The 27428-nt window shown below is 33.0% G+C and overlaps 2 protein-coding genes and 2 long non-coding RNA genes across 4 annotated transcripts; 3 read left to right on the top strand and 1 right to left on the bottom strand.

The window, feature by feature from the left end:
- The first annotated feature begins 2568 nt into the window (after nt 1-2568).
- On the top strand, nt 2569-6605 carry LOC130960349 (uncharacterized). The gene is made up of 3 exons (XR_009079074.1): nt 2569-3310; nt 3393-3560; nt 4396-6605. It is a non-coding gene; the product is annotated as an uncharacterized LOC130960349 (long non-coding RNA).
- Nucleotides 6606-11617: 5012 nt separating this feature from the next.
- LOC130960202 (putative disease resistance protein At3g14460) lies at nt 11618-16263 on the top strand. Its single transcript, XM_057885530.1, has 2 exons — nt 11618-15354; nt 15935-16263. The coding sequence occupies exon 1, from the start codon at nt 11830-11832 to the stop codon at nt 15334-15336; it is 3507 nt and encodes a 1168-aa protein (XP_057741513.1). The 5' UTR covers nt 11618-11829; the 3' UTR covers nt 15337-15354; nt 15935-16263.
- A 1575-nt stretch (nt 16264-17838) lies between these two features.
- LOC130959008 (uncharacterized) lies at nt 17839-20305 on the top strand. The gene is made up of 4 exons (XR_009078110.1): nt 17839-17964; nt 18160-18335; nt 18960-19039; nt 19697-20305. It is a non-coding gene; the product is annotated as an uncharacterized LOC130959008 (long non-coding RNA).
- A 2201-nt stretch (nt 20306-22506) lies between these two features.
- Nucleotides 22507-24003, bottom strand: LOC130960238 (stemmadenine O-acetyltransferase-like). The gene has a single exon (XM_057885583.1). It carries the CDS (start codon nt 24001-24003, stop codon nt 22624-22626), a length of 1380 nt encoding a protein of 459 aa, XP_057741566.1. The 3' UTR covers nt 22507-22623.
- Nucleotides 24004-27428: the final 3425 nt, after the last annotated feature.

The following is a 27428-nucleotide window of genomic DNA, read 5'->3' on the forward strand; positions in this document are numbered from 1 at the left end:
CTTAGTTCCCTGTGCTGTTTGAGCATCTCTGCTTTGCTTGGACAGCAGGGGTGTGAATGATCCAGCACAACCTTTGAAATGATCCAAGCACCGACATCCTTCAATGTGTGTATATAAATTCTTGCAGGGCAGTTGAAACCGGCTGTCGGATTGGTCTTCTCGGTTGGAGATATTTTAGATTTCCATTTTCCCTCTCTGCTACATGTAATCAGTTGATTCTTAATCTCGTTTCCCTTCCTATTTGTGCACCGAACTCTTGTAGAGAAACCTGCAGCCTTGGCGTAGTTCCTGTAAAATTTTCCGGCATCTTCAAGGGTCTTAAAGGTCATTCCGACCTTCGGAACAAGCTCGTCATCAACAACAGAGAGAGGCTGCACAATAAACCGTGTCAGAACTGTGAATACACCCATAGGTATGATACAAATACACCCAATCATGTCTAATATGATACACCCGAACCGAAACAACTCAACTACAGAATGACCTTTAAAGCCATAAACTGTCAATACACAAGCTGCAGAATACACCATGTCAAAAACTAAAAACACACCCAATCATGTCTGATATAATACACCTGAACAACAACAACTCAATTAAAAATAACAAAAAACCAGTAAAGTGTATATACACCCATACTTATAGCTAAAATACACCCAAAGAAGAAATTGATCTACACCCGAGCGTCTGCTATAAATTCCAGGTAATTAAACAATGTTCAGCAATTTTTAAACTACACAATGCTATACAAATTACTGTAAATCAAACCTCAGGAACTTCGTTAGATTCAAATTCATAATCCACATCGCCTGGATTCAGCGTAGAATCTGAGCTTGAAGGATCCATTATCTTCAAAACGAGTTCGAACTTTGATTTCAGAAAACAACAAATCAAGAGAGAAAACGAAGCTCGAGTTGCAGAGAGAGAAAAAGAGAACGTAAACGAAGAACATACCAGTGAGAAAAGAAGAGGAAAAGATCGATGGAGAAGAATGAGGAAAACGCGCGAGAAGAAGAACAACCAAATCTCAAAATAACGAAAAAGAAGAAGGAAACAAATATTTTAAATTTGGAAGTTAGATATACGCGGCATATTATATAGCGCGTGTAATCAACGTAGCTGGAGGAGCGAGTATTTTAAATTTATTATTTAATAAACTTGTAAAGCATACAAGCCCTAATGGCTTGTATGCAGAGCTTTTCCGATATCTTATTTATGTTATTGGCTACATTTTTTGCCTTAGTGTACTCTTCTATTCATATATAAACAACCCAAAAAATTTAAGAAAAAAAATTAAAGTTTTCTTGTCAACTATATGATGGATTCTCTTAGTCTACGAAAAGTATATCATGTGATTATGTCCCTTTGAAATTTTTAATTTAATATTATTTTATCGTCTTCCAATTTCCATTGATTTTTTTAAAGTTTATATCAATGAATCAAATTCACTTTTTCTTTTCTTTTCTTACCATCTTCTGACAGTAGCTTGTAATGAGGTAAAAGTGTCCAAATGGCAGAGATTTCGTCATATATAATCTTACACCATATTTTAGCTCTAGGTTGGTAAATTTACTCCACTCCATTTCATTCTACAATTTACTTTCCTGTTCTGTTGGAAAAGAGAAAAAAAAGTTGAGAAGGAATTGGATTGATATGTCAGAACCAGAAGCAATGTAAAAGAAATGAAGACATGATGGAGAAAGTTGGAGTAGCAGTTAAAAGGTTTTGTTGTTGGTATCATTACTCTGTCCCTTTCCATAATTTTATCTTTTTCTATTTTGCAATGGAAAAAAAAATTACAGCTTGATTTGTGGAAAGAAATCGTTTACAAAATGGTGATCCAGTCTTTGCCAAATCTTTATATTTATGCTTAACCAAATTCACGGTACATAGCAAATAAAACAGAGCTATTAAACTGGTTTCCAGAATTGAAATGTACTTGATTTTAACAAGATCAAAGCTGCAGATGAATGCAGAATGTCTGATAGCTTTTTCATCAGAGTCAGTAGGACAACAAAAGGAATCTGCATGAGGTGTATAATGCTTTCAAAATAAAAGGATCAAGTTATTGTTGTGTAGTCTTTTTTAACCATAGATTGAATCATGAGATAATATTAAAAGTAGATGCCTATATAAGCTATTTCTAATACTAAAAATAGGGGCTTAATAATAACTATTTCTTCCTTGTCTTGTTTGTATAAAGATATATATGTGTCAACATGCTATCTAAATTTTGGTAACATATTTTTACAGTATCTATCCTTATCATCAGCTAGAACTAAACGAATAGGTTGGGATTTTTGCCTTCAACTGCTTGCTAGATTTATAACTGTTGAGTTGAATTCTACACTCATCTAGTGCCATGTATAACTTTGTTTTATCAAATTGCTTTCCAAACCTGATGAAGATATAGCTAATGTTATTAGAAGGTCAACTTGTGTTCATGCCATCAGAAGACAATTTAGTTTCTATCAACTTTATTTATTGGTGAATTTCTTTATTCTTCTTCTTTTTCTTTTCTTTTTTTTTTTAAATAAAATGAAAAACTGGCATACCAAGAATAATGTAAAATCCCTACAATACCCCTTGTTCCTCTTTTTTTTTCAAACCAAACCCTAACCCTCTTCTAACACACTCACTCACCTCTCACTACCGCACACACTCTCACTCCCCTCACACCCTCTTCCTCACAGCACACACACAGACTTGAAGGAAAAAGAAAGAAAGAAAGAAAAGGGAAAGAGAGAAGAGGGGAGACCGTGAGAAGAGAAGGGAGGAGGAAGGAGAGAGCTGTCCATGCCGAGCCACCACGCGAGGAGAGAGAGAGCCGTGCCTCGTCATCGCTGGCCTGGAGCTTGCCCTTCGTGTCCCGTCGCGTCGTCGCCAGCCACGTCCAGCTCGCCGCCGTCGCATCGCCATCAGAGGCCAGAACTGAGTGAGATGCCTCTGAGAGAGGGGACGAGCGCGAGAGAGGAGACGAGGAAGAAGGACTGCCACCGTTCTGCCTCGCTACCGTCAAACTGCTACAGCTGCCGCGCCTTGTCTCCATCGCCGCTGAGCCTCAACAGCCGCCATGCCAAGTCGCCGTCACTGAGGAGAGCACGAGGAGAGAGAAGGGAGAGACTTCGCGAAAGGGAAGGAGAATACGACAGAACTCGTCGCCGGGAAGAGGGGTAACGGTGGTGTGTTGTCGCTGCTGCCGCCGTTGCTGGTCCTATGCTTCCGGTTTAAGCATCTTATCGGAGCCAATGTTGCCATCACCGTTGTGGTTTTTGGAAAAACGCCGCCGAATAGTGCCTTTGTTTTGGTTTAGGTCTTTTCCTTAAACTTGCATCGTTTCCACTTTTGCTCTGCTACTATTCCATTTATGCTACCTTGTTTCCATTCTATTTCAGCGGCTATAGCTGTGACTATTACAAAGTTGTTGCTGCGGGATTAGTTGGAGTTGTTGCTACTGCCTCGGTCTAGATTCTACGTCCTTTCGATCCATTCTATTCCAACCATTTTCACCCTTTTAATTTGCCACTCCGGTTTTAGTTTCTTCGGTCCCCTGGGACCAAGTTGTGAGTAGACTTTACATTTATAATTGTTTGGTTTTACGTCTATAATAATTATTTGGATGTATGGTGCTTGAACTTAGTTATACTTATAAAGATTATTATCAAATGATTTTAAAATTGGTTTTACTAATCGATTTATTAGAACTAAATGCTTATCCTTGTTAAACTCATTTTAATATGCACATGAGACTATATATTTTTATGAGACTATATGTATGTTGAAGAAGTTTTATATTATTTTAAAGTATTTGATTTTATTCGAATATGTATTTTTGAAGTATTGAAATTTTGTTGGTACTCACTTGTTTTGGAAATTGTGAAATATTTTGAAATGCCTTAAGATTGATAAAATATGATTGAATATGATTTGGATGACAAAGTATTATCTGATTTGATTTGATTCGATACCTTATATATTTGTAAGATCAAAGATTTGTTGTGTTTGAAATTATATGTTTTGAATTGGTTTGGGAGGCTCGTATTAGAAAACCGTAGTTAACGGCGGTTATGACGTTAACCTAGATGCATCTGGCTCAGACCTCAGCTAGCAGGGGCGTTGCTAGCCTAATGTGTAGGCCACACGTTGGATCTGTTATTCCGTACGGATACACTAGAGGAAAGGGCTACCCATAGAGGTGGAGCCGCCTAAGTGTGGACTTTTGATTTGATTTCTGTATGAGAACTCCCTTATTGATTCACTTATTATTATGAATTATTATTTTCTAATTAAAATTATTTTTGATATAATGTTTATATATGGTCTCATGTCGATTATAGATGTATTGTCTGGTCACTGGGTTGCAAAACTCATTCCGTTTTTCTAAAAAATAATTTTCAGGAACAAATACTTGAATGGGTGAGCCTTCTATTCAAGAGTAATGATCTGCAATTGGTACTTCATTTTTATTGAGTTCTTAGACGTCATATGCTCCATATATCACAGGCAGGATCCATCCATATCTAATTATTTTACCTTTTATTAAAAATATGAAATTATTCATTTTAGAAAGTGTAAATTTCTTTAAAATATTTGTAACTTTCTTATTTAATTTATATTTGAGTTTGATAGGCTTGCTAGGGAACTGTTTCCCTGAGCGCCAGTCATGGTTCATTTTGGGCTGTGACAAAGTGGTATCAGAGCCAGGTTTAATCTGTGTATTATGGAGCAAGTGTCCTATGATAGGATCACAATTGTATAAATAGAAGCGCGCCTATTTGTACAAATTGTGGCACTATCAAAGGCCTATTGGAATGTCCTCTTTGTCCTCTATGTCATTGTTGTCTTCTGATTATTGAGACCATGCGTCCTCTGTCGCTTCTTACTACTCTTGTCCTTTTGTACCCAATCTTGGCATATCCTTTGGTAGGTTTTCTCAAATGTGTTTTTGCAAGGGTTTCAGTTTTGGTTCTGATTCGCGATTTCTCTCCTAGCTAGTTCTAATTTTCTCCGATTTTGTGAATGTGTGCTTTAATCTTCTTCGTCTTTGGGTTGTTCTTTATGATTCCTAATGTCAATAGTTCAGGAGTTATTTAAAAGATTCGATTTATGTTTGTTGTGAATTACCATCTGATTTCTTTATAGAATTGTATTTGGATTTGTGGATTGCATGAATTTGCTGAGTTTCTGATCGAGATGCTTTGTTCTGGATTTGATAAGCGATATTGAGATTTTGCTTCTTATGTTGATGATTTTTGAAGCTAACATAATTTTGATTAGCTTTTGATTCTTTTTTCAAATCAATAATTTTGAAAACAGCTATTTAGTTGCTTAAGAAGGACTATGTGATGCAACATATGAATAGAGTGTTATTGTTGTTTGTTCGATTGTTGATTTTCTTTGCTTAAGTGTAGTGAATTATTTGGGTGATAAGTTAACTGGATCGAAAAAAAAATTTTTCGATCTAAAAGTTTAGTTTTGTTTTTCTAATTGATGATCTGTTTCCATTATGGTTCTTTGTTGCTGAATATGACTTTTTGTCACGGAACTTTTCCTGCTTGATAAGTTGAGAGAAAGATTGTGAACGCTTGCCTTTTTGTTGGTGATTATAAGATAAATTTTGCTTTTGAGTATGATCTGAAGCCTGAGAATTTTCTTAACCCTTGCTTTTCTGAAAATTTCCTTATTTTCAACTATTGTTCTTATTCTCAGAGGTTTAAGGAGATTGATTTTCTTGATTTGTAGTGCTTTTGTGATATTTGGAAGTAGATTTTAGAGATTGAAAAGAATTGTTGACAATTTTTGATAAAAAGACTAGATATCTAATTTCTTAAGGCAAAATAAATTACTTATACGAATTTTTTTTTTCTTTATTATATTCAACTAATTATTATAAACCATGCTTTCTTATTATGTACCCCTTAATAACTCTAGTTTTAAAATTATCTGATTTCTCAACGAAACCTGATATTTCATGAATTACATTTGGTTGGGTTTGTGGAATAAAATAATGTAAGTTAAATTATGTACTTATTTGAGCTATACAATGATACTTTAAATTAAATTTTCACTAGGATTCAAAATATATTATTTATTTTAATGTGATAATATAGGATTTTTGTGAACTTTGTTGCTTTTAAATTTATAAGTGGGAATCAATATTCAAAACAACTTGAGATTTTATTAGGACAATCGTAATATATATAGAGACTATTTTAGTAAATGTTTCAACAAGTTAGGATTTTTTTTATTGAATAATTAGTAATTTGAAAGTCTTTTCTCTTGTAACGAAGTTATTGCTAATTTTATTATTAGTATTATGGAGTATTTACTTGAATATTCTCTTGCTTTACATCTTAATCATTAGCTTCTTTGTCATGATTATGGAAGCTCTGTTCTCTTGCTTTGCACTCATTTAAGTATTTAATTATTATAATTCTTGACTCTTTGTGAAGTTGTTAAAGTATTTCAGCATTTGGCGTTTTGACTTCTATCAGAATGTATTTTATACATTAAACCTCACCGTTACTTTAAGTTTTTCCTTTCCTTTTTCTTGTGAGAAATTTCTTTTACAAGGATTTCACATCTTCCTTTAACCATTGATGATTATATGCTCCTATTTTTATTTTATTTATTTTTATGCATATTAAAATTTTAAGAGCCATTAATATCGGTTGAAAATTGTTCCAAAGCAGATATAGATGTTTGTCTATATAAAATATGTGCATCAGTGTATGCATAATGACTAATTTACAATTGGCAATTTATAGTTTATAATTTTTGTTCTCCTTTTCACAAAAAAAAATAGTCAACTTTTTTCTATAACCATAGTTATACTTGCATGTATGTTTTCCATTTATCTAAAATAAAAAAAAGAGATAAAGTATATATATTTATGAATATGAATTTTTTTTTTGTGTTTTATCTTTACAAGAAATCTGATTTCATACTAATTTTCTGAAATTCTTTTGCTACGTACTTTGATTATGTCAAGAGCAAATTCATAATTGGAGATTTAGACCAAAAAAAAAAGGAAGAAAGTAGTTATTATAATTGATCCTAGTGTGTTAATTGCCAATACTTTAAATTTTAGTTTTATTATTATTATTATTTTATATGTGAATTTATTTGTAACTTCATACTAAGTTTTGCTATATGATTATAGGGAATCATTTAACTTTATTTTATAATAATGACAAAAATAAGTTAAATGTATAGGTGAATTTTGGCCTTGAGAATAATGAGATGATTGCTTGCATTTTCTCGTTATGTTTTACGTTATTTATCTTTTATTTATAGTCAAAAGCTATTAAATTTTATTCTAGTATACTTAATATTCAAGGTTATGGCAATAATTATTTCAAATGGCCTTTGTCAAAGAATTCTAGATAAGAGAAAATGAGGATGTTAATTTTTGTGACAATTACTGTTTTTAATTTTCACAATTGTACAATTGTCTTTCTAAAAGGTGCGGTCAAATCTTCTATTTGTTGTTTTGCTTTCTCCCTCTGTTATTGTCTTTGTCTTGTTGCTTGGGATTTGGATTTATAATTGTTGCGGGTATTTTATTTACGTTGTATGTTTGTTGCTGTTTAGCTTTCCTTACCTATAGTGCTGTTGCTTCTTATTGTTTTCTTTAACTTCATTTGTCCTAATGTTCTTATTTTGTTTGATAAATATTGTAAAATTTTTAGGCCTTGTATGTTCTTCCTCTTCTTTGATTCTAAAAGATTGTGTGTTATTTAATTGTATTCCTAGTCATTCTCTTAAATCTTTGTGAATATTACTGTTGATTTTAGTGGCCATCTCTTGTGAACTTCGTACTTCTTTGATCCAACATAAACTTGTTTTGACTTCATACACCATCTTTTCTTTTATTGTTCTATCAAAGTTCTTGATTCAAATTTCCTTACTAAGATGCGATTGATTCTCTTTTTGGCATGCTTCACTGTTTTTGTATATCCTTATTTAGTTGCGATCATACGCATCTCTCCGAATTCTTGCGAACACCATCTGTGATGTTTGCTCTTTTCTGCCTAAGTTTAGAATCCTTTTAAACAAACTCGTGTTTGTTTCAATGTCACGTGCGATTCTCAGATATAACAAGCGATACGTTAGTTCTTTAGGACACAGCAACCGATGCGGAAGTTCAGAAAGTTGAAATTCGAACACATGACATAAGTCTGGTTGCTACCATGGATATGTACTACAGAACCAAGATTGTATTTAGAAAAGATTGACGAACGACGTGAAGAGGGCTATGTATATATGAGTTGTCAAGGGAACGAGAGTAGGGAAATGCCAATGACATCGTTTTATCAGGATCCTATCTTGTAACTTTTGCACCTCGTTATGCTCATTTCTCATGTTCGGTAAAGTGCTAAAACCATGTAAAGTTTTGAAGATTATATCAATTTTCGAGGACGAAAATTTTTATAAGGAGGGTAGAATGTAAAATCCCTACAATACCCCTTGTTCCTCTTTTTTTTTCAAACCAAACCCTAACCCTCTTCTAACACACTCACTCACCTCTCACTACCGCACACACTCTCACTCCCCTCACACCCTCTTCCTCACAGCACACACACAGACTTGAAGGAAAAAGAAAGAAAGAAAGAAAAGGGAAAGAGAGAAGAGGGGAGACCGTGAGAAGAGAAGGGAGGAGGAAGGAGAGAGCTGTCCATGCCGAGCCACCACGCGAGGAGAGAGAGAGCCGTGCCTCGTCATCGCTGGCCTGGAGCTTGCCCTTCGTGTCCCGTCGCGTCGTCGCCAGCCACGTCCAGCTCGCCGCCGTCGCATCGCCATCAGAGGCCAGAACTGAGTGAGATGCCTCTGAGAGAGGGGACGAGCGCGAGAGAGGAGACGAGGAAGAAGGACTGCCACCGTTCTGCCTCGCTACCGTCAAACTGCTACAGCTGCCGCGCCTTGTCTCCATCGCCGCTGAGCCTCAACAGCCGCCATGCCAAGTCGCCGTCACTGAGGAGAGCACGAGGAGAGAGAAGGGAGAGACTTCGCGAAAGGGAAGGAGAATACGACAGAACTCGTCGCCGGGAAGAGGGGTAACGGTGGTGTGTTGTCGCTGCTGCCGCCGTTGCTGGTCCTATGCTTCCGGTTTAAGCATCTTATCGGAGCCAATGTTGCCATCACCGTTGTGGTTTTTGGAAAAACGCCGCCGAATAGTGCCTTTGTTTTGGTTTAGGTCTTTTCCTTAAACTTGCATCGTTTCCACTTTTGCTCTGCTACTATTCCATTTATGCTACCTTGTTTCCATTCTATTTCAGCGGCTATAGCTGTGACTATTACAAAGTTGTTGCTGCGGGATTAGTTGGAGTTGTTGCTACTGCCTCGGTCTAGATTCTACGTCCTTTCGATCCATTCTATTCCAACCATTTTCACCCTTTTAATTTGCCACTCCGGTTTCAGTTTCTTCGGTCCCCTGGGACCAAGTTGTGAGTAGAATTTACATTTATAATTGTTTGGTTTTACGTCTATAATAATTATTTGGATATATGGTGCTTGAACTTAGTTATACTTATAAAGATTATTATCAAATGATTTTAAAATTGGTTTTACTAATCGATTTATTAGAACTAAATGCTTATCCTTGTTAAACTCATTTTAATATGCACATGAGACTATATATTTTTATGAGACTATATGTATGTTGAAGAAGTTTTATATTATTTTAAAGTATTTGATTTTATTCGAATATGTATTTTTGAAGTATTGAAATTTTGTTGGTACTCACTTGTTTTGGAAATTGTGAAATATTTTGAAATGCCTTAAGATTGATAAAATATGATTGAATATGATTTGGATGACAAAGTATTATCTGATTTGATTTGATTCGATACCTTATATATTTGTAAGATCAAAGATTTGTTGTGTTTGAAATTATATGTTTTGAATTGGTTTGGGAGGCTCGTATTAGAAAACCGTAGTTAACGGCGGTTATGACGTTAACCTAGATGCATCTGGCTCAGACCTCAGCTAGCAGGGGCGTTGCTAGCCTAACGTGTAGGCCACACGTTGGATCTGTTATTCCGTACGGACACACTAGAGGAAAGGGCTACCCATAGAGGTGGAGCCGCCTAAGTGTGGACTTTTGATTTGATTTCTGTATGAGAACTCCCTTATTGATTCACTTATTATTATGAATTATTATTTTCTAATTAAAATTATTTTTGATATAATGTTTATATATGGTCTCATGTCGATTATAGATGTATTGTTTGGTCACTGGGTTGCAAAACTCATTCCGTTTTTCTAAAAAATAATTTTCAGGAACAAATACTTGAATGGGTGAGCCTTCTATTCAAGAGTAATGATCTGCAATTGGTACTTCATTTTTATTGAGTTCTTAGACGTCATATGCTCCATATATCACAGGCAGGATCCATCCATATCTAATTATTTTACCTTTTATTAAAAATATGAAATTATTCATTTTAGAAAGTGTAAATTTCTTTAAAATATTTGTAACTTTCTTATTTAATTTATATTTGAGTTTGATAGGCTTGCTAGGGAACTGTTTCCCTGAGCGCCAGTCATGGTTCATTTTGGGCTGTGACAAATAAATCCTGATATGTGCAGTTTGTAATAACTACATATATTAAGCTGCATAGGATCAGAATAAATATATTATTCTTACATGTAAAATTATTCAAGAAGAAATCTTGTCTTAGAATATATTAGTTAGAACAATAATACCATGAACCAATGTTCTTATCAATGAAGTTCAGCAAATTAAAACCAATAAGGGAATGACTCAGCAATTAAAACAGTACTTCAGAAAACAAAATAAGCTCATGATCCTATAGACATTATTCTCTTCAAAATTGATAGTGTAATTTATTTAGGAGTATCTCTGAAACAGGACTTTATTTTATTTTGAGCATAAACAAATTGAAAGTAAAAAAAAAAAAATACAAAATTATGAATTTTTTAAGAAGATTGTGGGGTGGCTGATGCTCTGGAATCCAACTCTGAATCAATAATTTTGCTTGATAATCACTTGTAATAGTTGAAATAGTGGCATAACTCTTAATTTAATACTAAGTAGTAACTAACATGCTCTATACCATAACTAATGTGATTTGATGCATTTGAGAGAGATTAGTAATTTGGTATAGTAGCACTATTAAGCCTGGTCCCATAAGTCACGAGATAACACATTAATTGAAACTGCCAACAAGACATAATCATGTTGCATTCATCAAATAATTTAGAATGAAGGACAAAGTTAGTGTGAGCCAGCTAGAAGCTAGGCAATTCAAATAACTCATTTCATACAAATTTTCCATGGACAAAGGACAGAGATGTTTAGACGACTTGAAGTCAATGTGCTTCAGCTAACAAGTAAGGAGCACGACACAATCAAAAAGGGAATGCAGTGAATGAAGCTGAATTATTGGAACTTGGAAGGAGGAAAGCAATTGCACTGCATCTGCATCATTATTTTACCATGACCCACAACCAGCTCATTATGATAATGTATCTGACATCAAAGGCAAAAATAATGATGCCAGTTTTGAAAAAATAAATAAATAAAAACTTAAAAAGTAACAAACAGTAAGAATTAAAGGCAAAAATGAAAATTACCTTCCTTCCAAATACATAAAATTAGTACTGAACCAGCAAGACACAATCACTAATTAAGGAGACCAACGTTTTATTGAGTCAACAGTCTTTGTCTTTTTGCCATCAAATTATTGACAACTACTTCTTCACAATAAGCTTTCATACACCTACACACATTCACCTACAAACCCTGCAAAATCTGCATTTTCACTCTCCTTCATACCCGAATTCTAATCACTTGTTTGAGATCATATCATGGCTGGTGCACTTGTTGGTGGAGCTTTCCTTGATGGCTTCATTAAAGTTGTCTTTAAAAGGTTGCTCACAATGGATACGGTCAACCAGGTCTTGGGCAAGAAGCTTGGCCCTGACTTGGTTGAGAGGCTGGAAATTTCTCTGCATGCTGCTGAAGCTGTGCTTGATGATGCTGAGTACAAGCAACTGAGCGACGAAGGTGTGAGGATGTGGCTCAACAAACTGAGAGATGCTGTTTATGATGCTGATGACTTTCTGGACGCTGTACTCACCAAAGCCGCCACTCAAAAGAAGGTACATTCTTTGTTGCCTAGTTTCTTCCTCAACCGACATAGGAAGATGGTAGATAACATGGAAGGGGTGGTTTCAAGAATAGAATTTCTTGTAAGGCAAAAAGATATCCTTGGTCTTCAAAAGACTATCAAGGATAATAACTTGTCATCATCATCGTCATCATGGCGAGAAACCACATGTCTGATGGAAGGGAACATATATGGCAGGGAGGATGATCAACAGGATCTAATCGAAATAATAAATGACAAGAGTGAATCTCAGTTATCTGTGATTCCTATTGTTGGCATGGGTGGGGTTGGTAAAACAACCTTAGCCAAATGGGCGTACAGTGTCGCGGAAGGGTTTGATCTCAAAGCATGGGTCTGCATCTCTGAAACATTTGATGTTGCTGATATTACAAAGAAAACCATTGAGGAAATTACAAAAACTACTTGTGGCCTTGGGAGTTTAAATTTGCTTCAAAATGAATTGCAGAAAATCTTGTCGGGAAAGGAGTTCTTTATTGTTCTAGACGATGTCTGGAGCGAAGATGCCGATAAGTGGAAGCAATTTATAACTCCTTTTCACTGTGGGGCTAAGGGTAGTACAATTCTTCTAACAACTCGCAATCAAAAGGTTGCTTCAGTAGTTCAAACATGTCCCTCTTTCATTCTTAATGAGTTGTCGGAAGAGTATTGTTGGTTATTGTTTGCAGCCAATGCATGTTTTCCAGAGTCAAACGGTAATCCGACATTAGAGGAAATCGGTAGAAAGATTGTCAAGAAGTGTAAAGGGTTGCCATTAGCTGTTGAAACACTTGGGCGCTTGTTGCGAGGAAAGGATGATGCTACAGAATGGAATGCTGTTTTAAGGAGTGACATCTGGGAATTTTCCTTGAAAAATAGTAAAATTATTCCAGCATTGTTAATAAGCTACTTCCAGCTACCTTCTTACTTGAAGCGTTGTTTCGTTTATTGTTCATTGTTTCCCAAAGATCATGAGTTTGAGAAAAATGAACTAGTTTTGCTGTGGATGGCTGAAGATCTTTTAAAGCTACCAAAGGGAGGAGAGAGTTTAGAAGAGGTTGGTTCTGAGTGTTTTGAAGAATTAGCTTCAAGGTTATTTTTTAAACCAGCTGAGTATCGTCGTCACAGGTACGTGATGCATGATCACTTGCATGACTTGGCAATATTCCTTGCTGGAGACTTCTATTGTAGAATACAAGAGCTTGGTGAACAAGAAGAGAAGAAGGTTCTCACTCGTCATTTGTCATCTTTGCCACATGGAAGCTTAGATCATCCAATCTCAAAAGTCTTGTCCATTGTGAAATCAGAATCTTTGAGGACATCTTTGTATATCAATGATTTGTTAAGCATGAAAAGCAGAGCATCAAAGTTGAAATACTTGAGAGTTTTATCCTTTCGTAAACTTGATGTATTACCAGATTCAATAGGTAAATTGATTCATCTACGCTATTTGAATCTCTCTAGGACCGATGTGGAGACATTACCAGAGTCATTATGCAGCTTGTACAATCTACAAACATTAATATTGTATGCATGTTCTAAGCTGACCATGTTGCCCAAGGGCATGCATAAACTTGTGAATTTACAGCATCTTGATCTTAGAGAAACATCTTTGAAAGAAATGCCTAGAGGAATAAGTAAATTGAAACACATGCCTATTTTAGAATACTTTGCGGTGGGCAAGCACGAAGACAATGGAATACAGGAATTCGGAGGGCTCCCAAATCTTGAAGGATCATTTGAGATTAAGAAGTTGGAGAATGTTGTTGATGTGAGACAAGCAAGGAGTGCACGGATGTTGGAGAAGAACCACATTGACAACTTATCGTTGGAATGGTCTTCAGGTAATGAGATGGTTTCAAACATAGAGACTTTGAGAGATATACTCGATAACTTGCAACCGCACAATGGCTTGAAAGAGTTGAAAATCAAGGGATACAAGGGCCAAAGATTTCCAGATTGGGTGGGGCACTGTTCCTACAACAATATGACAAGAGTAACACTAGCATCTTGCAAGAATTGCTGCATGCTGCCTTCACTTGGACAACTGCCATCTCTCAAGTACCTGCGCATTGAAGGTTTTCTTGAGCTCAAGCGTATTGGTGATGAGTTTTACAAGAATGACAGCGATCATCATTCCTCGCCTATTGCACCGTTTCCTTCACTCGAGGAATTGGTGTTTCATAACATGCCATGCTGGGAGGAGTGGCACGTACCTCACCCAGAAGCTTTTCCTCGGCTTAGGACACTTGAAATAGAATATTGTCCGATGTTAAACCGAGATATGCTTAATGGCATATTGTGGAGAAGGGATTGTTGTTTGCGGGAAGATGATGAAGGAAGGTCTGACGAGATGGTAGCTGGTGGGGATGCTTTATCAATAAGGGCATCTCAGTCATTTAATGCAAGGATCAATTGTTTACCCAATTCTCTGCAAAACCTGAAAATCTCGATGTGCCCAAGATTTGAATTCCTCGAGCAACAGCAGCACAAGTATGATTTGGTAGAGCTAGAAATAGAATGCAGCTGTGATTCACTGACCTCCTTGTCGTTGGATGCCTTTCCCAATCTCAAGAATCTGGAGATTTTCGGGTGTGAGAATCTGGAATCAGTGTCAATGTCAGAGGCACCACACGCTGCTCTTCAACGTGTCTCCATTACTTACTGCGACAAATTAGTGTCATTTGCAGGAGAAGGACTGGCTGCACCCAACTTCACTTGTTTCGAGATACATGGTTGCCCAAACATTTGGAGGTTGGCAGAGGGTGGTTTGCCGCCTAACGTGAAAGAGCTTCATGTGGGAGGTTGCGAGGAACAACTGAGGGATCTATCATGGATGGCCAACTTGCACGCCCTCACTCATCTTACCATTCATGGTTCTTACTGCAACAACATAAAGTCATACCCAGAGGTGGGTTCGCTGCCTCACCTTCCCTCCCTTACCACTCTTTGTATTGATTCCTTTTATAATCTGGAGACATTGGAGTGCAACGAGCTTCTCCGCCTCACCTCCCTTCAACAATTGCACATTATATTCTGCGACAAGCTGGAGAATATGGAAGGAGAAAAGCTGCCTCCCTCTCTCTTGCTACTTGACGTTTATTCTTGTGATTTGCTGGGAGAACACTGCAAGAACAAGCATCAACTAATCTGGCCCAAAATTTCCCACATCCCCACCATTCAAGTCGATAGCAAACAAATTTCGTGAATAGAGATTTCTGAGCAGGTAATCATCTAACTTCACGGTTCTGATGCCACCACAATTCAATTATACATGCATCAATTTCCTTTTCCTCAAAAACAAAAGACTTCTCTCTTTCTATACACATTATTAACGAGTTGGACTGATAAATTTGCATTCTTTTTTTTCATTCATTCGGAAACCTCTCACTTTGTAGTTGTAGAAATATCCTGTTATTCTAAAAAAAAATCATATATTGTGTATCCAACATTTGAGAATTTCTTTACATAATCGATAAATGAAATTTACTGTTTTTTAAAAATAAATTTTCAAGAGTAAATATTTGATTATGTGAGCCTTTCTATTCAAGATTAATGATTTGCAAGGGGTATCTATTCTTTGTTGAATTCTTAGACGTCATTCGCTCTATATGTCACAACATCCATCTATATTTTATTTTTGTTAAAAATGTAATTATTCATTCTTGAAACTGTAAATTTATCAAAAATATTTGTAACCTTATTTATCTTATATTCGAATCTGTTAGACTTGCTAGGGGACTATTTTCCTAAGTACCAATCATGGCTCATTTTAGGCTGTGACATGTTTTTGCCATCTTTTGCAGGTAAAAAGTTCACAGATGTTAGAGATTTCATTGCACATGTATATATATATATATATATATATGGAGATGTAAACTGGATTAATGTGTTGGGAAGCAGTAGTGTTTTCTGATTTCAGCTTTCATTGTAATTGGTATGTATACTAGTTTAAATTAATGATTGATGTGTATCATATGATTCATATCCACACTACTTGTGATGTGGACTTGCTTGGATTATTCAATTCAATGCTTTGCTTCAAAGACAGAACCATAGATGGTTGTTTGGTTATCAATAGCAGTCGTTTGAACTTCGAACAAATATGCTAAACAAATGAGTTTCAATATCTAATGCAAGGTTTGTATCAAACTTGAATTGTAGGTTTTTTCTTTCCTTTTCTTTTTTTTTGTTTTGTTAAATTTATAATTCAAAGGCATGATGATGATTAACATCATTATTGAACCTGGCTGCTGAAGTAGTGTTACTTATATGTTAAAGCTATGATAATCTACATCTTACAAAGCATGAAACCCTTAATTTAATTAACTTCTAATCAAAGGTAGGTGCAACAGCTTTCATAATCCCTTGGAAACATATATGACACAAAAATAAGGTAACTTCCATTGTTAATAATACAAATTTTTTCATTTGTGTAAATATAAATCTATGATTTTTGTTTTTTTATGTCTAATAAAAAAATCCATTATTCTTTTGCTTAGAGTTTGTGCGAATCCGTGCAAAATTGTAAAATGCATATAACATAAAATAATTAATAAAAATGAGACTCGTATATATTGATTATTTCTCTGACTCTTAAGTATAATGTAACTATTATATTTGTTTAAAAAGTTTTCTTTTCTTATTATATTATTTAAATTGTTTAGACATTGGATAAGTATATATCTTATTTATGTCATTGGCTACATTTTTATATATAATCAACCCAAAAATTTTTTTAAAAAAAATTGAAAGTTTTCTAGTCAACTATATGATGGATTCTCTTAGTCTGCGAAAGGTATATCATGTGATCATGTCATTTTTAATTTAATATTGTTTTATCGTCTTCCAATTTACATTGATTTTTTTCAAGTTTATACTAATGTAAAAATAAGGTGACAAATCAATCAAATTATTCAACTTGTGTACAAATTACCACACTGAAAGGAAAGCAGTTTATGCTTATCTAGAATTACAAGATTTTTGCATTTTAAAAACAAGTTAAGGTTTTTGACTTTGAAGACTAGCACAATGAAATAAAGAATATATTTTATGGCTATGTTCATTTTTAAATCCGCAAAGTCTAATTTAAAATTCTTCAAACTCTTTAATACTTAATGCCGGCACTGTTTATTAACAACCTAGAAAATGAGAGGGTTGAACACTAGCAAAAACCGTTAATCGTTCATATTGTTTTAATAAATGCATAAAAAATTCTATCATCACGGCATCTTATTAACTTGGTTTATGTATAAAAATATATTTTGTTCTTTGTATTCTTGAAAGACCAAAATAGACACTCATCAAAGGTTTGTCTCTATAGTTTATAGCATATACAGTTCATCACTTTATATATTTGATGCATGAAAAGTTGCTTACTTTACTTTTCAATTATTGTGATATTCTTGACTTTTCAATCATTGTCGACATTTTAAAATTGGAATTTTCTCAAACACTAACAAATTTCAATTCATACTTTAAATTTAGATACATTCACAATAAAATTAGTCAGACTTATAAATAAGTACTTATTCATTTAATAAAGTTATAAAAAATTATTGTAAATTTCTCTAAATATCTCTAGATGTAAAATTAAAGGACAGTGAACATCTTTTTTGTTGAAAAGATTCTTTTTTTGTTGGTATGTTTCTCTCTTCCTCTCTATAATTTTATTTTTGCTGTTTTGCACAGAAAAAAAATAAAATAATAGCTTGATTTGTCGAGAGAAAAGAGTTACAAAATGGTGTTTCTGTCTTTGCCAATTCTTCATGATTAGAGCCAGTTATTGTGCTGCAAGATTCATGTAGGAATAATAAAAGGAATCAGCATGCATGAGGTATATAAGCTTTCAAAATAGAAGGATCAAGTTATTGTTATGTAGTCGGTTTTTTTTTTTTTTTCTTACCACAGTTTGAATCATTACATAAAATGAATAGTATTAGATACCTAAACTAAACTATTTCTAATACTAAGAGAAAACATTCTATAATAATAACTATTTCTTCCTTTCTGGGTTTGGATACATCATCAGACAAATTCACAAGGTGATGAAGGTATGTAGCTAATGCAGACATGATTCAAGAATATGCTTTCCACATTTAAAGATGGCAATCCTGTACCTGAAATAGTCATTAGAAGGTGAAGTTCTGGTGATGCCATCAGGAGCAATTTCATTCCTATCAACTTCACTCATTGATCTTTATCTTGGTATGTGCAGTTTGTACATATATTAACCTGCAGTGGGATTCAAATTATTCAAGAAAAAGCATTGTCATAGAATATTTGATCTTTTTGGACTGAATTGAAGAGGATAGCTACAAATATACAGGGTTATTGTTATGTAAATTCAGGGTATTATGTGTATGGAAAAATTTTTCTTTTATAACTTGTAGTATTATAACCAAGTAACCAACAATCACTTTAGTTTCTTTATAATTTTTCTTTTATAACTTGTAGTATTATAACCATCAAATTTTCTGAATACAGATTTCTGAGCAGGTTATTATCTAACTTCACGGTTCTCATACCACCACAATTAAATTATACATGCATAAATTTCCTTCTCCTCAAAAGAAAATACCTCTCTCTTTCTTTAGACATTATTAACTAGTTGGACTGATATAAATTTGCATTCTTTTTTTTTTTTTTCATTCATTGGGAAACCTCTCACTTTTTAGTTGTACTCGAAAGAAATATCCTCTGTTATTCTCAGAAAAGGTCATTCTTATAAATTCAAAGACACGGAATATATATATTGTGCATCCAACATTTGAGAATTTTTTTTACATACATCGATAAATGAAATTTACTGTTTTCATCCATCTTCTGCAGGTACAGTGGTTATCAAGTAAAAGTGCCAAAACGGCAGAGATTTCATCGTATATAATCTTATACAAATATTTTAGCTACAGGTTGGTAAATTTACTCTACTTCATTCCATTCTAGAATTTACTTTTCCTCTTCTGTTGGGAAAAAGAAAAATGTTATCAAAACTTGATTTTACAAGAATTAGATATTAGATATATGCCCTTAATGGTAAAATTGTGTTTCTGCATTTGCCACTATTTGATGTTTGTGGCTTTATGCTGAACTAATTGGTACTGCCATGTAGTAACTTAAATTTGATTCTTTAACTGTTTTTGGAATCTCTAAATTGTACTTTCTGTTACCATGCTATTTACTGTCGATCATTCATAATTTTAGCAGAGAAATAAATTGAAATCCTTTAAAAATATTCGGAGTAAAATTAAAACTTTCGCCAAACACTAGGGACGTTTGGTATGGTTTTCCTTGTTTCCTTTTCTTCTATTCTTTAATCTTCTTTTAAAGTTATTTTTACAATATAACACAACACGATGCGGTTTGCGACTTTGATCCAACATTGTGTTCATGAGGTTTCAAATAATTGCAGTACTATATGTGTACCCACCAAAGAGATATACAAAATGAAAAAAAGAAAAAAGAAAGACCATAGAATGATAAATTGATAATAATGCATTTTGGTTTTTGTGATGACAAACACTTAGTCATGAAATGTTTTTAATTTGTGTAACCTCTGAATTCGGCAGGAGATACAAGGAGGATTAAGCAGAGAAAGTCAAAGATTATGAAACTGTTAGGGACTTGGGTATTATGGGGTGCTCAAAGTCGCACATCGAGTAGTATGGGATGTTTGATATTGTATATAAGGAGAGTGGTTCTTCCCCCTTAACAGCTAGCTTTTAAGGTGTGGTTTTCCACTTTCCTTAGATACTTAACAATGGTATCAGAGCGTGGTTCTCGGCGCCATGGAAAGGGTTACCTATAGGTTGGATTAAGGTGAATACCGAATACTGATAGACCGTAGCAAAGTGGCTACCGGTGTCGATAGAGTGAATCCTAGTGGCATATACACATTAAAAAGTTCTCTCTAATTTTCCAACTACCTCTTTTTCCCATTTGGTATTTAATATTTATGCTGTTCATATTGTAAACATTATTTGATCTTTGTTTGGTAAGTATTAAGCTCGATGGAGTGTAAGCTTGAAAACACTTCATCAGAAGTTGTTTGTTTTACTTTCTTGGAAGAAGAGTCTTCGGGTTAAAGTGAAACACTGTTGTAGTTGTACTAGCTTAGCTTCTTGGTGGTGTTGTTTGACTGAAATTCTATTATTTAACCTAAGGCTGAAATTTGTATGTTGGAGCTTCATTATCCATTTGTAAATAAATAAATAATAATTTATATATTACTTCCAGAGCAAGCATTTCTTATCCCTATATTATACCCTCCACTTTTTTCTTTGAGTTCACTTTATTTTCCTTTAGCTCCTCTCAATAAAGCTGTATGAGGTACCTTCCTCTGCAATTAAACATTAGTTTCATTGTGATTCATTCCTTTTCTCTATGTTAGTTTGCATATATACTAATAATTTGTGGAAAAGATAAGTTTCTCAGCAAAACAGTGAAATCAATAATATATATAATTTTACGCGTATAAATTCACACATGCATAAATTTCCTTTACCTTTAAAAAAAAGTAGTTGTCTCTTTCTTTAGACAATATTTACTAGTTGTTTTGATAATCTAATTCGCCAACAAGAAAATCTGCATTCTTTTCTTTCATTCTATCTGGAACCTCTCATCTTGTAGTTGTACTTAAAAGAAACATCCTCTATTATTCTTAGAAAATGTCATTGCTATAAATTGAAAGACAGGGAATATCTTCTCTTCTGTATCTAACATTTGCTGAATGCCTATACATATATCGATGAATCAAATTTACTGTTTTAATTTTATCATCTGGAGGTAGCCTTTTAATGAGGTAAAAGTGCCCAAATGGAAGAGATTTCATCATATAGAATCTTATACAATATTTTAGCTTCAGGTTGGTAAATTTACTCCACTTCATTCCATTCTAGAATTTGCTTTTAATGTTCTGTTGGGAAAAAGGAGAAAGTTAAGAAAGCTTGATTTGAGAAGGAATTAGTTATATGCACTTAATGACATAATAGTCTTTCTGCCTTTGTCACTATTTGAGAAAGTAGTGTTTTCTGTTTTGTGATTTCAGCTTCTTGCTAATTGGTATCTGTACTACTTTAAATTAATGGTGGATATGTATCATACCTACACTACTGTGGACTTGCTTCAGTTGCTTGGATTATTCAATGCTTTGCTTCAATGTTGGGACCCATGGGTGCTTGTTTGGTTATCAATGGCAGTCATGTTTGAATAAAGGACAAAGTAACTGTGAACCAGCTAGAGGCTACTTAATTCAGATAATGCAATTCATACAATTTTTCCATGGACAGAGATGTTGGGATGACCTGAATTTAATGTTCTTCAGTTAACAAGTAAGGAGCACCACACAATCAAGAAGGGAATACAGTGCTTGAAGCTCAATTATTGGAACTTGGAAGGAGCAAAGCAATTGCACTGCATCTGCATCTGCATCATCATTATTTTGCCATGACCCGCAACCGTCTTTGTGTTTTTGCCATCAAATTATTGACAACTACTTCTTCACAATAAGCTTTGATACACCTACACACAGTTCACTTACAAACCCTGCATAATCTGCATTTTCACTCTCCTTCATACCTGAATTTCTGATCACTTGTTGAGATCAAATCATGGCTGGTTCACTTGTTGGTGGAGCTTTCCTTTCTGGCTTCATTAACGTTGTCTTTGACAGGTTCCTCACAACGGATGAAATTGATACTTAAAGAGTAAAAAAAATATACAAACAATTCATTTTTCATTTACATATATAGTTATATTAACAAAATACTAATCATTTTAGGAACATCGTGTTAAAAGTCACGTTATAGAGAAATCTCTTAAGTCAAGTAAATAAAAAAATTACAACACAAATAAAATGTCAAAAAATTGTTGCACTCACATTAACATTGGTTAGTGAATACAAAGATACAATATTTTTTTAAAAAAAAATTAAATCTATTATTTTTCTTAGTTCAAAGAATTATATTTCATATAATACATTAAATGAGACAAATACAACACAATCTTATTTTATATAACCTATTATATTATAATATTTTAGGTAATTATTCGATTAGCACAACTTCGAATACAAAAATCGACATCAATCCACAAATGGAAGAATTCGCACAATTGATTTTTGGATATTTCATAACTAATAAGTCTTTCAAAAATTTATTTAATTATTCAATTTAACAAATATAAAAAAAAAAAGCATCGCACGGATCTCACTCTAGTAAGAAGTACTTGACATAACACCCAAAACACTTAAAGCATCAAATGGATTCATTTTTCCTTACCATACAATAGATGGAGCATAATAATATGCCCCATCTTATTATGAAAATTACAAGATGTTTTGACTAATACATGAAACACATTATAATAATTATTTCTCTTAAGTGCACGAGCTGAGATAAAGTACATAGGTGTTTTTTTTTTTAAATTCTTACAATATAGGTTCCACATTTTATTTAATGGCTAATGATAATAAAAAAGAGAATGAATCGATTCAAGTCTATAACCTTGAGTTATTAGACATTGCCAAAGGACTTGGATCAAGAGTAGCATAATTGAGCAATTCAGTGAATAACTCCAAATGCTTCATTTTCATCTCATCCAAGGTAACCCAAGCCTCTATACCATCTTTGAATTTGGTATCAACCAAAGTTATCATATTCATAAACACATAAGTACTCTTTAAACCAATATTACTCACCCAAATAGGTTTTCCCCATCCAAAATCAGCATCATATAATCCAAAGTTACACCAACTAGTAAAACTTAATGCTTCCAATTCCTCATCCTTTATTTTACTGTCAAAAATCCTAAGACTATTTTCCATAATTGAACTTCCCTCATCACTTTGCAATATTGCAACAAAATCTTTATCAACAAATTCAATTGAGTTCTTCAATTTACTCACCAACTCATCCAAACTCAACTCATGTTCATCCATGTGATCTGCTAGTGTGTACCACAGAAAATTCCCTATAGAATTCTCAGGACATAGAGATTTGTCCATTTTTCGACGAAGATTCACAATATGAATAATCCCACAAGGCCTTTGAGTTTCAAATTGTAACTTTGATGCAGCCATGAAACACTTCCACAAAAATGCAGAAACTATCTCGACACGTGTAGGATGATTCTTCAATGGATCTGATGAAGATTTAGGCAGAATTTGAGCCTTGAGTGTGTTAATAGCTGAATTTGTGAACAAGAATCTTCTTGTGACCCATTTTTCTTCTCTAAACAAGGAACTCCAAATTTTCTTTGATAAGTCTCTGAAATGTAAAGTACTTGTAGGGAAGAGAGAACTTGTAGAAAAATTTGGCTCTGTCAAGAGTTTTAAATTGCTGTTGATGTTGGTTTTTTCTGTCCACATCTTCAAGAAAGTGTTCATTGAATCACCATCAATGATCTTATGAGAAATGCAAAATCCGATAGCAATTCCACCACAATCAAAGACATTGACTTGAATGTTAGCCACATGAGTTCCTATAAATGTTTCAAGGGAGAATGGATTATTAATTGGAAGAAACTTGTGTAATGAATCCAAATCAGGCTTTTCTAGAAACTCTAAAATAGGACAATTCACTTTTGCTACTACAAAATTAGCACCTTCATCATTGCAATCAATGGACAAATCATCTTTGATCTTGCCACTAAGAGGGTAGAATTGTGTTAGTGTTTCAGATAATGATTGTTTAAGCAATTCTAGTCTCTTGGGAAATTCAGAGAGATTGTGTGAAGAGTAGAATAGGATGACTATAGCATAAGGAACGGGAACAATTTGATCTAAAAGGGAGTGTTTGAAGGTTCTTAGATGAGAGGGTGTGGGAGAAGAAGGCCTAATGTTTTCTCTACAAATGATTTCAACTTTAACATCTTTCATTGTTTAGCTAAAAATAGCTATGTATAGCTTAAGCTTATGAAGAGATTGAGAAGAAAAATTATATTCTAGTTGTGTATTGTAATCTGGTTGGTGTGTTCTTATATATAGAGAAACTTAAAGACCACATCATCATACATGAATATATTTTAAGGGAAAGCATAGAGAAATAATGCTTTTTTTGAACAATGTAAATAATAAATTAAAAAAGAAAAATTAATTTTAATTTTAAAATTCAAATTTTAAATTAATTAGATTTATCTATGTTTAATAGGTCTGAGATATGTCATGAAACCACTTATCTCAAAAGTTTAAGCTGATGGGAGAAAATAACATTAATGGTTATATCTCTAACACTCTCCCTCAAATAAGAGCCTCTTTTTGGGTTTGTTTGATTTTGCATAGGCCTTCTTTTCTCTTTTATTTGCCTTATGCTATTTTTTTACTTTTGGGGTTCAACAAAGATCGAACTCTTAACCTTTCGAACATAGACTATGTCATGAAACCACTCATCCTAAAAACTTAAGTTGATAGAAAAAAATAACATTAATGATTATATCTCTAATAAAATATAGTCTATTATTTATATTATTCATAATTTTTATTGTCTATTTAACGGAATTGATATTTTAAAGCACACATGTCCTTTTTTTTTCTTCAGGTATCTCTTAGAGATTTAAATTGGTGCTATAATCTAAGAATTAGCTAATTTATTATACTTGTTTAAATAGATGAATAAATTGATCATTCATGTATTTAATCAACTTAAGTTTGTTAGTATATGTATTATTTTATTAAAAACAATTTCATTCAAGTTAAGTAAGACTATTAAATTATTAAACAATACTAGAATAAATACCCGCTCGAAATATAAAGATATATTTAGTAGATTTTCATTGTACGCAATTATTTTACGTTACCAAATTAAAAATGTATATGATGCTACTTATAAATATAAAAATAGAAACGTGATACTAATTAACTAATGGAATAAATTATCAAACTTCATACAGTTTTACTTGGTAAAAGTATATTTATAAAAGAAATTTTCCTTTTTATGATAACATATGAGAATTGAATTTATAGTTTTAAAACATTTATAATAAATTTACCTTTGGCGTCTTTGTTCTTTTTAGTGGATAATTTTTTAAATTTATTTTAATTGTGTTGCATGATTAAATAGCATTATCACCAAATAATATTATATTCTATAGATAATATCTAGTTAATTATATGCTGAATTAAAATAAAATTTATTTATATTTATTTATAACTGATTGGAAACACAAATTTTTTTAATATTATTTAATTTGAAATCAAATACCATATATTTTTTTAAATTACTGATAAAAAAATGCACATAAATATCCACATACACCCATTAATACATATTCCAACTATTACACCTTATTTGTCATTAATGGAATTAAAACTCAATGTCCATCTACTGCCGGTGACCAATAACCGCAAATTAATTTTATTATGGAGGCAACGTTAGTGTAGGACGCGGATATGGAGAGCAGGGGAGTTTTACCGGATTGTGGTGTCAGGAAGACACTAATCGGACCGTGCGAGTTGCTGAAGGGAACTTGGACTTTCCGATTTCCTGGTCCAAAAGCGGACCATCCGATTTGCGCTTCCCCAAACCACGTGTCGTTGAATGGATGCTCCCCACAGACGGTGTCCCTTTAACACTACCAAACCGAGTCATTGCATGCGTATCCAGGGAATTCACTTTTCCTTCCTTCCCCACCCAGCATACAGAACTTCATCTTCTTCCTCTCTCAACGTTTTGAGCTTCTGCTATTTGAGGAAAAAAAAGCTAAAATGTTAAGAAAATCAAAACCTAGAAATGTTGATCGTCCGGAACTTCACATTGTAAAATATCTGAGCTATTCTGATTATGTAAGTTTTTTTGTTAAATCCTTTTTATGTTTTCAGAATTATATTTTTTATTTTTAAAAATTTAATTATATTTATGGTTGTTAGGAGTTGATCTGAAGAACATATATATGAATTAGTGTATAATTTTATTGATAGAAATTTAAAAATAAATGTTTAAATAAGGTGTAAATGTAGTTGGTTCTTGTTTAGAGTTGTTTGTAATATAATAGATTATTAAAAAAAATTAGTTTTTAGAAATTTTTGGAATAATATTAGAAGTTATGGTTAATTATAGAAATTTAGGAACATATATTTAAATAATAGTTAGAAATATATATATATATTTAAATGTAGTTAATTGTTGTTTAGATTCTTTTTCAATAACAGATTAGAAGTAAAAAAATTAATATTAGAATTTTTTGTAATAATATTAGAAATTATAGTTAAATGGTTAAATGTTCTAATTACATTTAAAAATTTAGAAATATGTATTTAAATAATAGTTAGATAAGTGGGTTTAAATATAATTAATTCTTGTTTAGAATTTTTTTTCGAATATGAATAGTTCAGTATTAAATATGACTTGTTTATAAATTTTTATAATAATATTTGAAATAAGAGTTAAGTAGTTAATTGTTATGTTTAATTTTAAGAATTTATGGTTATATGTTTAAATAATGGTTACCAACATGTGTGTTTAAAAATAAGTAATTGTTGTTTAAACTTTTTTTCGAATATAGTAGATTAGTATTAAAAATGGCTTGTTTATAATTTTTTATAATAATTTTAGAAATAATAATTAATTAGTTAAGTGTTGTAACTAATTCTAAAAGTTATAATTTTAGGATACTTTCGATATATATTTTTTTGGAACAATGTTAATAATTTCAAATAGTAAATTAGGATCTGTAAAGTATAATTTATTTGCGATTTTGGTAGTAATAACTTGTTTCCTGTTAGCCTTTTAATGTACAGAAGTATGTTATTTTAGTTGAGGTTTTATTATTATTACATTGGGACATTATTAGTTAGATAAAAAGTGAAAGTATGTATTAGTGACTATTATCTGCAGTAAGTTAGATATAGGCTCTATGTACATTAATTAAAATTAGAGATGAAAATGTTATTACTTGGTAAATCGGATTCAATATAATTATATGTTTTAATTAGATTTTTAAAATTATGTATGATAGTTGTGTAATTTGAATCGTGCTTTTGCTATGCTTTTGTAGGCTTTACGGATGATGACATGTGATTACCCTGTCCCTCCTGATCGGTACAATGAGAGAGTGGAGGAGCATTTACGATCAACTGGGTTTTACCATGTTAGTTAGATTGGAGTAGTTCAAACTTTACTCTCTAAAGTAAAATTAATGGTGAGAGATCACACTTTACTCTCTAAAGTAAAATTCAAACTTTAGAGGATCCAAATAAAAAAAAAATATATATGCACATAGATATCCGCATACATGATACACCCATTAATACATATTCCAACTACTACACCTTATTTGTCATTAATGGAATTAAAATTCAGTGCCCAC

The sequence above is a fragment of the Arachis stenosperma genome, chromosome 2 (genome assembly GCF_014773155.1).
Source record: "Arachis stenosperma cultivar V10309 chromosome 2, arast.V10309.gnm1.PFL2, whole genome shotgun sequence".
NCBI lineage: Eukaryota > Viridiplantae > Streptophyta > Magnoliopsida > Fabales > Fabaceae > Arachis > Arachis stenosperma.